At 32.9% G+C, this 13,454-nt stretch overlaps 1 protein-coding gene across 1 annotated transcript in view; it reads right to left on the minus strand.

Moving 5' to 3' along the window:
* Nucleotides 1-13,454, minus strand: part of LOC132919364 (reversion-inducing cysteine-rich protein with Kazal motifs) — a 47,722-nt gene that overhangs the window by 3,128 nt on the left and 31,140 nt on the right. Inside the window, exons 4-10 of the mRNA XM_060980930.1 lie at nucleotides 11,190-11,229; nucleotides 9,908-10,068; nucleotides 5,714-5,954; nucleotides 4,819-4,955; nucleotides 3,353-3,611; nucleotides 2,452-2,728; nucleotides 207-715 (exon numbers count right to left, since the gene is read on the minus strand). Coding sequence (XP_060836913.1) covers nucleotides 207-715; nucleotides 2,452-2,728; nucleotides 3,353-3,611; nucleotides 4,819-4,955; nucleotides 5,714-5,954; nucleotides 9,908-10,068; nucleotides 11,190-11,229 — 1,624 coding nt within the window. The remainder of the gene's footprint in view (nucleotides 1-206; nucleotides 716-2,451; nucleotides 2,729-3,352; nucleotides 3,612-4,818; nucleotides 4,956-5,713; nucleotides 5,955-9,907; nucleotides 10,069-11,189; nucleotides 11,230-13,454) is intronic.

Raw genomic sequence — 13,454 nt, forward strand, 5'->3', positions numbered from 1 at the left:
TATATTTGTTGAAATGGGTTTTAAAATGGTTCCGGTTTATTATCTATAATTTCCAAGTCGTCTGGAGGTCTGATTAAGTTTCACGTCGGTTCTACAAACAAATATTATATTAAAGGTACTCAAATGGCAAAACATGTCTCGAGCCCTAGATACTACACTATGCATTCGTAAAATAATGGGTATGAACCGTATTTATATTATCTTACCAATCGGTTTGCCGACCAACCAACAGGACTGCATCTGTGAACAGGGTACCTGCTGACATTTTTCGATGCCCTTCTTCGTGCACAGGCAGATCTTGACGCAGCCCTTTTGACCGTTGAACGTGGGTATGCGAGCGTACGAGTCTTCTGGCACGAGGAAGTGCGACACCTCGCCCGCCTTGCATCCAGCCACGCACCGGTACGGCTTACACCCACGGCCAATCCTGCAGCCTCTGTTGACCAGGCATACCGAGCCCGGGGCGCACGGATTCCGCTTGCACGGGGTGGTCACCTCCGGCAAGTCCACCGCCGTGTTCTGTATGACGTCCGTCTGGCGGTTGTGTTGTAGCCGCGGTGACTGCGGCCGGGGTGCCCCGAGTTCGGCGAATGCTCCGAGCGGCACGCACGGCCCGGAGTCGGGCGACAGTCGCGCGCAAAGTGCGTTCGCCGACATTCCCGGCGCCGAGTTTGTCCAGTCCAGGCACGTGCTCAACAGCTCCAGACAGTCGTCGCTGTTTTGTACACAAAAACGAACAGCGGTTATAATACGTAATTTATTAAGGCTATTGCGAAGACACGTATTTGTTGTGAAAAGGGGTGGGGTTGAAAGCGATCGTGTAACGAAAATTAAATTATTCGGGTCACGGTATAAATTGTCCCATTGTGGCAGGCCTGTCCGGTCCATAGTTTAGTAGTACAGTGGGTGAGTAGCAAAAATGATAGATATCAATTATTTTAAATGATAACGAATGTTTTGAAATCTATACTTTGATTGAGAAGTTAGGTTACGGTAATATTTTCGTAACTCTACAGAAATTTTATCTTTCGCAATATACAATTATAATTTATTAATATAGGTCACACGGAAGTCCTTTCGCATCTTTATAGTGGGGTATTAAAATAATGTGCATGATGGACTTGTAAAATTTCACGAGTTCGGCGATGGAATACTCTCGCAGACAAATATTTCGACAACCTATATTGGTTGTGACGCGTTGTTTGGTATTCGGTGCGCAGAAATGTGTATACTATTGTAGTTCTATTATATAGCTCGGATGACGTATATAATATATAGTGCGTGATCTGACAAAACAATAACAATAAATCAAGACCTCCGTGTGGCGAACGACACAACTAGACAGACGTCTGTGGTGCTTGCCAACAGCTTTATGGCATTGTACGAGACATGATGTGGCCGATCGATACGAATTGTTTAGTGTTTTCCATCGATATACGCGCGTGTCCGCAATAAAATATCGTCGCTGGCCGAACGCCACGAACGTTTGTCAATATCGTGCGTTTGTATGCATATATATATATTTATATGTGTGTGTGTGGTGTGTACAAGTTTGAAATTGAGGAATTCCGTGTCAACGGTCTGAAATAGTATTAAATGTATTATATATGTATGTGTGATATTTTTAGTCCGTATTGACGGCAAAAAGTGAGCTATAAATCGGATACAACTATATAATATGCATGACGTATACTGTTCGGACGCAGAAGTTAAAAAGAATAAAAACCTTGTCAGTAACTGTTGAGTTATCATTTTTTTTTTTTTTTTTGATCTCTATTCCGATTGTTTGAAGTCCAAATGCCGATTTACAAAAACGACACCGTACGCACAGACCTGGCATTACATAAAATCGACGGAAAAGAAACAAAACTATTGGTACTCGCGTTATTTATAAAATATTCGTAGGTCCCGTGTGATATTGACCATTATAACTGACATAATCCTCGACCGTCTTTTTAACCGTAAATATGCGTTAGCGAGCTCTGATAGACAAAACGTAAGTATCACACGTCAATTTTTAGATTCGGAAGAGTCAAATTTGTGTTCGTCTTTGCATAGAAATTGGCTTATCAGTTGAAAATGACAACGAATTAAAAATAAATAGAGGACACTCGCTCTTATTGTCTATTTTTTTCTACGCGTATTGTGCATTAAATCACTAATTAAAAGATTTCTTATGTTTATACATAGATAATTGTCCACCTAACAATATTGCTCTTCGAGGCCAAAAAAATGTCTAAATAACGGTATATATTATGTGTATGGGTTTTCCCTAAAATATATTTAAGTTTGCGCGGCTCTTTCACAGTGTCGTATTTAGAATTTCACTATCGGGGGGGGGGGAGGGGGAACAAAAATTAAAATTATATACCTTTGCTCAATACCTAAAAATAATGTCTCACAAGTCATAAACAACAAGACAGCCTTGAATCGATGCAAAGTTTTACTTACCGACAGATTTTGTTGACGTGCGTTTGCCTAGTGCACGGCCTTATCTGTAGGATGCAGGCGACTGCTTTCCAACTGTCGGGCATGCACTTGGTGATGTTTTTCAGCGGTAGCTCGTAGTTGAACAGCGTGATGGTGCCGCGCTGACGCCACAACGTGACGTCGTAGTGTGCCGCCTCGTCCGTCTGCGGCGAACAACTCCGGAAAAGCTCAGTGGGCCGGTTGTTGAATGCCGTACAGTAGTTTAGGCCGTCGCAGCCCAGATCACATGGTTCTTCGACTGTTTCGATACAAAAAGCAAATTGTTTTTAAGCGTCCGGCGGCAATGATCGCGGAAATCGTTTACAGGTTATGTTCATATAATAATAATAATATATCTATACGTAATAAACTATCCGTCTAAATTCACCAAAAACAAACGTATCATCACACAAGATAACATCCGTATATGGTCATTATAATAATGTCATCATAAACGGTTTTTGTATATAATACTTATAGCTACACGATTTTTTTCTATTAGATCAGATATGGTGATATATATATAAAACGCCTACGTATATTTATTTCAGAAATATGTAAAATTTTACTTATGATAGTTTTATGACGAATTATTGCGCTTTAATATAATAATGCTATACAACAAGCGTAGCCAACATGAATGTGTTTGCGAACCACATGGATAAATATAATGATACCGAGAGCAAAAATGTTTATAAATACGTTTTGTAAAATTTGATAAATTTTTATAAATGTATACAAAAAAAAAATTAAAATTCATAGTAATATAATAAGTAAATGTTGATTTTATAAATGAGACGAGAGTCACAAGTTGGCCACCCCTGCTATATAAAGTATAATAATATTTATATTTTAAATTTCAGAAATCAATGTGTATGCTTACCGTCGTCCAAACACTTGAGCAATCGATCTTCGTTAGGATGCGACAAACATTCGAAATTAAAGTCGTTCCACGATGAAGACCATTCATTTGTAAACGTTTTCAAGCAAAGTTTGCGACATCCCGCTATTGTTGCCTTTTCACAACAATGTAGTTTCACGCTATCCATGCCGAGTTTCTCTATTTGTGACATCGGTGCAGGCGCCGACGTATCTTTCTGCTCGGCCCGTTCGCTTTGCAAGAAACATTGCCAAAACCGGTCCTAAAATGGAATAATCGTTTAAATCCGACACGTCAAATATTATCTACCTAAAACGTGTATAATAAATTATTCCTAAATAGTAAAGAGTGATTGATTTTATTCTAGCCATATACAGTTATTTATTGTTTTGGGTTTTTGTTTTATTGACGTGTGAATGACGTGAGGTCTTAATCCCAATACATTTAATTTATGAGGAAAATTAGTGATGCGTATATAATAATACGTGTAGATATTTAAATATATAATTTCACGAAACGAACAAATTGAACAAATGGCATAATAGGTATAGTTGTAGAATATTTTATTATTTAAATTTATAATATTAATGTAAATGTAATAATAATTATATTTCATCCTTATTACAATTTTAATCAATTTATTATTCTAAAATCATATTATACATACTTATGTTTTTATGGCTATTATATTATATAGTTATTAGTTAACATATTTTTTGAAAATGTGTTCATTTTTTGAAGATTATTTAATTTAAAAATTAAAAATATATTTCACAACGAAAATAATTTATGGAAATTAATAAAATGATGTGATTAAAATTATAAGAAAATATTAAAGTGTGTATCGCGTAGGTTAGGTTAGGTAATAGTATTTTTTAATATATCGTTATCTTACACTGAATCAATGACTATAGCAATGCAATGAATAATAATTTACTATTATGTTAATTAAAAAAATATGTGTAAATTCCGTAAAAATAATACAATTTATCAAACAAAACACTGTATTATTTTGTTTCCCATCAGTGTAAATTTAAAAATGTTTGTTAAAATTTAAAAGGGTATTTATAGTTTTTTATAAATGATAATTTTAATTATATTTTAAAGTAATTATCAGATTTTACACGATAACAGTCCATATTATAAAAATGAAATAAATGTGTTGTATTAGAGTTATTAGATGCTCATGTACCTAACTATATAAAATATCTAGATCAATTAGAAAAAAAATGAATTGTGGGAGATTTACTATATTTTGTTTAAAAAACGGTTAAGAAAATAGAAACATAAATATAGCTAAATAGTATCGTTATTCGTTATCGACACGAATTTTTTTTAGACTGTGTATTAGAAGAAAAGTTTAGGTAGAAAAGTTTAGGTAACCATTCTACCATACAGCACAGATGGTGTACGCTGTGTTATTACGTCATTGAGTATGTAATGTATGTGTTAAATCTGAATTTACTCACGTCCAACGACGGCGGTCCGCATCCTCTGCCCTCCAAACTGTCGACTGCCTCGACGTCTGAGTCGAACTTTCGGCGCAGACTGTCCTGACAGGCCTGTTCGCACTGCGTGTCCGCGGCCAACTTGCAGCAGTGCAGGTCTGCGAGGCGAAAAGAAAATAAGCCAATATCATTAAGTATTCAGTTATTATTATTATAATTTCACCCTTTCCATCCATTTTCCTAAAATCAAAGATGACTTCTACGTGTTTGTTTTTATAAATCTATTATATCAAATATTTTGGCGTGACTAATCGCATACCATTTTTTAAAGAGATGGAGTGACTGTCTATCGCCTGTTTATTAAACCGCTTTGCCGTATATCAATGGTAGGTAACCGACGGTCTGCGCCGCTATTGTACATGGCCCACATTAAATTTTAGAACGGAGAAATTTTTTTTTATACATTACATTATTTTAAAGTTTTAGACAGTATTTTTTTTTCATAGTAAATAATTTTAGAATATACAGTTTTTATTTTTGTTCAGTCTGCGAATTCTTTTTAATTCGTGAATGTGGCCCAAGAGTCCAAAGGTTGCTGGATCACTGTCGTATATCAACAAATCGTATTCAAAAGTTCATTGATAAAAGTTTTTATTTCGAATTCATAATATTTAATATTTAAAATATAATAATAATGGGTATAAGCACACAGACACCTTCGGATCTCTTACAATAGAAGAAGGGAAACTTCAACAATATATTTTATACGCCATAAATTAATAAAAAATATTTTTAGTTTACGTTTCGTGTCTGATTTTAAAAAGCCAGAAAGGGAGTAAAATATTATGTTCCATCTCATCCCGCCCAATCTGGATGCTTATGATACAGGTATAAATCTATATACCACCCAACTTACATTTGTGTCCGTCGGACGACGGTTGTCTGGCGGTTGTATTTCGGGTACACCGGCGGTGCAACTCGACCGATGTGGTGGCTGTGGTGGCGGAACGCGTGTCCCGACGATCGGCCGAGCACAGATCGAGAATTTCCTGGTTGGCTGCGTGTCGGTTGATGGATGGCGTGTTGGCTAGGAATTTCTCGCACGCGATCTGACACTGCGCCGCGTCCGTCTTGTCGCCACAACACGTATCTTTGACCTACAAAACACACAACGAGCATAAATAAACATGATATATGTATATATATTATTTAATACACGCAGTGAGTTTGACAAAAAATACCCACGTAAACGCCCACGGTTAAAACATAAATACTATACAGGGTGATTATTTTAACAGTCGCATACAATTTTTTTACCCTTACGAATGGCAGTATGTATATTGAATTTCATATTTTTGATTAGAATTTTTTTTCTGACGTATATAGAAGATCGAATTGCTAATCAGTAGTGAATTATAGTTAAAATAGTATTTAAAGTTTTGATGCAAGCGGACGCAGCGGACCAACATTTTAATGGCTACCTACTCCTGTTTCTGTACCACTCGTGTCTATACGCACACCTCATAATAAACTACAACAGGGAAATTCAAGGTTTATGTATTGAACCTTTCAGTTATCTATTTAACTTGAGTGTATGACATTTTCCGAGTAAATAAAAACATAAAAATAAAAACAGTAAAACATATAACTGAATGTGGTTTTGTTTAATGATATCAGTTTATGATTTTATGAATACTAATGAGTATTCAGATGGTATCGTAAGTTCTAAAATTTTGACGGGTGGAAACGTATAGTGAGACATATTGTACACAGTATTATCAAAATAAGTCTTGTGGGCACACACGGAACAATATCCGCGACCAATTAGAGAAACAAATATTTCATCGGTCCTTATAATATGTTTAGTCGAATAGGTTCAAATCCAATCACAATAATCATATAATACATATATTTATAATATATAATTAATAGTATCGTAATAATTGTAATCGTTTTTTTAGAAAATGACCAATGTACGATGCTCTCAAGAGCAGCCGTTAACGTGTAGTTGCAATGTTCCACTGGTCCTATTTCGCTAATCGCTTCATATTATACTATAATTTGTTTCGTTTGTTTGTCAGCGTAACAGAGTGTGAGAGTTTAATTAACTAAGACACACGCATTTTTTCGTGCAAATAAAATTAGTTTATCGTACGATCGGACGAGAGACGGATATAAGAATACTATAAATTATATTAACAGTTACGTTTACTTTTGAATGATGACAATTAATAACAAACAGAATCGGTATTTTATTACGTTTTAATTTCGGCCACTCTGTATAATTATATTTATCCGACGACGTAATGAACCATGTGTGATTATTGAGACGCACTACTGTTATGCCATGTACCGAAATAAAAATCCCGTTAAATTGTTGCGGTTGCTTTGACATAAATTTTAAAGAATATGAAAACGTTTACTTTTACACTCCATAATTATTCGCTTTCGCATTGTATTATTTGTATAATTGATAAATTTTATTTATACTAAAATATTGAAGAGTTTATAAATCTTTGTATCACTATTAAAATACTGCAATATATACGAAGGATCGTATAGTACCTATACAATTATAATTTAATCTATTATCTTAAGCTTTAAAATTAATTTCATTAGTTTTTACAGATCATAAAGTATTTATAATATTTAATAAAATAAAGACAGAGTTCACGCTAAGTATTCATAATAAACGTAATCGTAATTTGTTAAATAATAATTTTGGATGGTTTTTGGGAAGTTTTAAAGAATATTGTTTATTAAAAACCACTAATGAAACACAGCGATACATATAAGCATCGTGTGCATTTGATTTAAAAAATACTTGCACATAACTTAAAACGTTTAAATACGTATATATTGTACACAGAAAATAGAAACACTTGAATTGATAATTATTTGATATTATTATGTATTGTCCAAAAACCAATTATCATTTTCGTCTGCGGAATCTATTAAGAATATTATAAAATTCTGTCCGAATTAATGCAGTCTGCAACTTTAGTATGCACGAAACGAAAAGGACACTTCGATGTTTATTATATGTTTGCACGACGAAAACGATAAACTGCCGTCGGACACGACATCATTGCCGAACAGAGTTGTTTATGATGGTAGAAAAAAACTAGTGAGGTAAAATATATATAAAAAAATCTGAACCATCGGATGCAGCGTTATATTTTATTTTTCAACCACGGTGGTAATCTGCAGATCGTCGGCAACGAGTATCGCTTTCGAACGCGCGTAAAATCTTCTCTTATACTCTTCTTTTTAATTGAGTACCTACATAAATTATAACTCGCTACTGGACCGACCGTGTTAGCGTATAAAAATTATACTCTCGATGATGATGATGATGATGCATCGGACGGTCGAGCGGTTAACATTATACGTGTAACTATGTAATACGCGAGTACGTCTATAGTTATGTCGAAAGACTGTCTAATAAGTAAATAGTATAATAAGTAGTAAACTAATAAAGTAATAACTAATAATAGTGTCTCACTAACGAAAAATGCAAAATCGTTGAATATAATTTTATGTATCTACTTACCAAAAATGTAATATTAATAATAAATTTCATTTGATAATAGAAACGTATAATATAACATGTAAATATAGTAAAAGGTATATTGTGATGTAATATATTATATAATATATTACGTTGAAAAACACATGTATTTTACACTTTGGTTAGTCGTTGTTGAATTTTTAAATTGAATAGGTACATTGATTTTTTGATTATAAAAATACTTTTAAAATGTTTCTTTTTACTTATATTTTGTAAAGTGGCAAACTGAAATTTACTGAAGTAAACTAATATTGCTTGGCGTAAAATAGTTTTTATTGAATATTTTAAATCGAGTGTTATTACTTTTTTTAAATTAATTTCATATGTTTATTTAATACATAAGTTCATGCATATTGCAAAAAAACCATAAGTGCACTGTTTGTATAGTCCTATTGTTAACTTTTGTTTATTTTATACACAAACTCCTATTTTAAGATATAAAATAAAAATGTTTACTTTACATTTCCTATAGTAAAACGTAGTTATACCAGCTGTTCAATGTACAACAAAATAATATTGTAAATATAAAATATTTGTCACGGATTCGTTAATTTCGATAAAGATGTCTTTTGGTTAGGATTTTTTCATTTATCTAGTCATATCTCATCACCAATTGTCATTTATCTAGTCTGTTTCGGCCTGTCATCATACGCGCGTCGGAGTCCGTCGGAATTTTTCTTGGATATTATTTTTCGTTGACGACACGAAGATGCGGTGCCGCATTTGTTATTGTTCTCCGTCATACGTCCGGACTTGGAGACGTTTTTTTACAGTCCGCTCGTAAAAAGTTTGGCTTCGGTTTGATTGGTTCTTTCCTCTTTGGAGTTGGTGTACGCGAAATCGGATTGTATACACCATCGACGACTTTTATCCGCGTTCTGATCATTGTCGTTGACCTTTGGTTGCAACACGTGTTTGATCCCCGGTTGATTTTATAAGCGCTCCGGCATTCCACTCTCTTTTCCAAAATATTACGACCCAATTGCACTAATTAAATAATTGTAATATATTGGTTCGAGTTTCCACAAAAGTGAATACTTAGCGGTACGGGTACGTGCACATGCCAAGACCGTGTCGCATGATCATCATTATGAATTATTAACATAACCTATTGGCTACCTGCCGAAAGTTGTATGCGAATCGGCTGTAGTTTACCGTCTGACATTTATTATTATTGTTATCTGTGTGTTATTATCATAATTTATATTATATTGTTATAATTATTTGCATGTCCCCGTGACCTAATTACTTAATTGTTGTCGTATTTTTATATTACTAGCTATTATTATTACCGTGTCGTTTTTGTTATTTTGTCATGTACACATATTATTATGCATTATATTTTTTATTGGAGCACCTCAGAAAATGCTTTGTATGATTATTTTATATGTATATTAGAACGATTGTTTCTATTCATTATTAATCGGTGTATTTGTTAGATATAAAGTTTCACGTATAACTCGTGTTAAAAAAAAATACTTATACGAAATGACGCTTTTTAATGTATCTACGTTTGCGCCTAACACGCAATGGTCTTACCTGTTGGTGTTGTAGACAATTAAAGAAATCTGTTTCGTCTTGGCAGTCCCTGTGCACCGACCGGGACCCGGCGTTTCGGTCTAAACAGGACAGTTGGCAGCCATCCGACCTGGCCACGTCGCAGCACTTCCTAGCCGCATCCAGCCACTTTATCTCGGTATCTGCACATATACCATCATCAAACGTTAGTTAGGTACATACAGTATATACTATATATATATATAATATTAAAATCAAGTGTTAAGCGCGAATTGGATGGGCTTAGTTCATCAAAATTTTAGCGAAACTAACATCGTCAGTGTGATTCAATTTGTTCGTTTGCAAGGTAAATCTAACTTTTATAATTATACACACACACACTTTTTTTTTCATCTTTGGTTCTTTTGTCATTTAATTTGTACTGTTAAATTATTACTGTATATAAAGGTGAAGTGCCTCGCTCGCATGACTCCAATCATATGATCACATTATTTGGTCAGGTATACTCGGGTGCGTGTAACCGTGTTTAATTAACGAATCTCTGCAGTTTGATTTTAAAAATAATTGCGCACGACTGCCTATTTAATTAGACACGTACGTCGATACGGCTAATAACTATATACTATATACATGCTACTTGTATAATCGTCATATTATCTACCCTCATGATTGTATACATTTCAATATCGTTTACGTGCAACGTCACGCGTTTACTTTATTATTAGTTGTATTATATTTATACTTCAGATATGATAGTATAATGTAATTATATAGCATGCTCATCTTAATATACACTATGAACAAATTAGGCCTGTCTTGACTTATAATATTTTCCAAATTCGTTAGGAAATTCGATTTTATCACTGCACAACATACATATAATTTAATCACTGATATATTTTTACCATAAATATTTTTGTGTTTAATATTAGTTATTTAAGAATAAATAAGAGAATATTTCAAGTTTTTTTTAGCGCCTTATGGACCTTCGACAAATTAAGTACAATTTAAAATCTGAAAAAAAATAAGTAATCAAGTTTTTTTTATTAATTTAATTTTAAAGATTTCTTTTAAAGCGTTTTAAGTGTTTTAATGTTTTACTTGTTGACATTCAATTTAAATAAATAAAGATCTTAATTGGAAAAATATCACATAATTTTGCATAGGTATTTAGTGTAAAATTAACGCATGTTCATATTTTTTATAATTTTATATATATTAAGTTCGGATGATACGGTGTTTTTTACTCATTATGCTTATTATTCAAGATCTCATTATATATATGATATTATGTTTAATTTACCTTGAGCCGAAGACGACATACACCATTCAACGTGCCGGACCTGAGAACAAAACATACAAACGTATGATTAATACAATTAATAACATAATGAAAAATTGAGGTACCTGCAATAATTAATAAATACCATTATATATTTAGGTACATATTATGCGGTCTGCAGACTACTGCGGTTAATTTCAATCAGATGTCAAACGAATTTACCAAATTTTTAAAATCACAATTATTTTTATAATTTAAAATTTGGCGACTAAATGCGCTGTAATATTATCATGTGTACTATTAAAAAAATTAATGCAATATGTTAGCTGCCGTATTATATTCGATAACGTTATCTATTTACAGAATTTGGGAACATTATCGGAGTATATCGGAGAAGACGGCGCAATCGAATTTGGAAATTAATGTTCGTACCCCATCTTTGGCTTATACTATAATACATAAAAAATATTTAATTACAATTTTTGTAGAGTGCAAACCAATAGAAACCTCACTGTAGTATAGTGCATACCTGCTACAATATGCGTAGGGAATATCGGCTTACTCGTATATATTAAAAATATAACTTGTCCCGAGTGTCTGGGATAGGGTCATATACTCATATATATTATAAGATATCTCGAAGGAATATATGACGAACAAATAATAAATAACATATGTCCGAACGGTGGCGGACTCACTCGGATAATCCTCCGCCGGCTGTCTACAGCAATGGTCCTGGGATTTGTTTTTTGTATTTATTTTTATTACTATTTGTTTTTTTTTTTTTGTTAAGGGTCTAAGGATAGGGGATTCGGTTATACGAATGTGTACAGTTTACCCCGAAACAAAATAAAGGATCGGGTATCCTAGTCGGAATTCATTAGCTCGTATAATATATAATAAATATCATACCAAATAATTATAAATATCAATCCTTTGTTTTGTTTTTTAAAATTAAGTATTATTTTTTAACTGAAATTTATTACGGGCTTACATGTACAAAAAATAATCTAAGTTTATTTCATCGACAATAATAAATATTTTAATATACTTGTGTAATATCGTTAAAAACGTTAATTGCCATTAGAATGAAATAACTGTCATACTAAAATGTATAAAATATGATATATAGTTATTATACGAATTTATTTTTCTAAAAATAACTCAAAAAAATGAATACTTAATATTATATGACTAATATAATGAGGTGTAATATGGTAGTTAATACAATAAATTGTATATATGGTTAGTTTTAAATTTAAAACCAAACAGGCTAATACACAGGTAGCTACGATCGAAAATGTGTACAAGAGGTAAAATTCAATATTAAAATTTTTAAATATAATAGTGAAACATTCGTTGAAAAATGTTGTAGTGATGTACACAGTATATACAATCACAATGCACACATTACACATAATATTAAAGTGTGTACTCACATATTAAATTAAATATACCTAATCTATATGTGTGTGGAGTAATAATGCACTGAAAATCGACTGCTATTGAGTGATCATAATATAAAACATGGAAGTGTATTTTCATGTATACTATGTGTACAACCACCACACGAGTCCCCTTAATTTATTGACTATAAAACACACGCGGGACTACCCACTATTTTCGTTGTATCCATTATCAGGTATTATATAACATAATATCTTATTAGAGAAGTATCTATACTATAATACTAGACGAATACATTATAGCCGTACAACTAACTATAGATAGGTACATATCTATTTAAATTTTAAATAAACGTTCTCGACGATCATTTAAGGGGGTGGTCTTGGGTGAGAAGTCGCGTCATTATATTTTCGTTACGCGTACTCGGGAAGATTCACACGTTACATTATCTTTTATTTTATCTCTTATATTATATAAGATATAAAAAGTTCGTATAATATTACATCGCGCATATACGAGTATGATTATGGCCATCCGACGATTTTAAAACACACGTCTTACAAGTATTAGAAATTCTATAAATCAGGTCTTCCAGACGACACGTTTTATTGCGTGGATATAATTTACTAGCGTGGGTTTTTGCCGGACCGCAGATGAGAAATATAATTTGACATTATATAAAATACATAAAAATGGGGGACATCAAAACGATAAAAGGTTAAACGTATACCTACTGCGTATTATCGCTATTACGATACCGTTTAATAGAATATCATCCACGGCGAGATGATAATAATAAGTAATAACAATATAATAAATCGGAAATGTTTGTTTTGAAAACACCGGCAGTTGCGTAGTTGATGTCTCCTTCTCCCCTCT

The sequence above is a fragment of the Rhopalosiphum padi genome, chromosome 2 (genome assembly GCF_020882245.1).
Source record: "Rhopalosiphum padi isolate XX-2018 chromosome 2, ASM2088224v1, whole genome shotgun sequence".
In the NCBI taxonomy this organism is placed as follows: domain Eukaryota; kingdom Metazoa; phylum Arthropoda; class Insecta; order Hemiptera; family Aphididae; genus Rhopalosiphum; species Rhopalosiphum padi.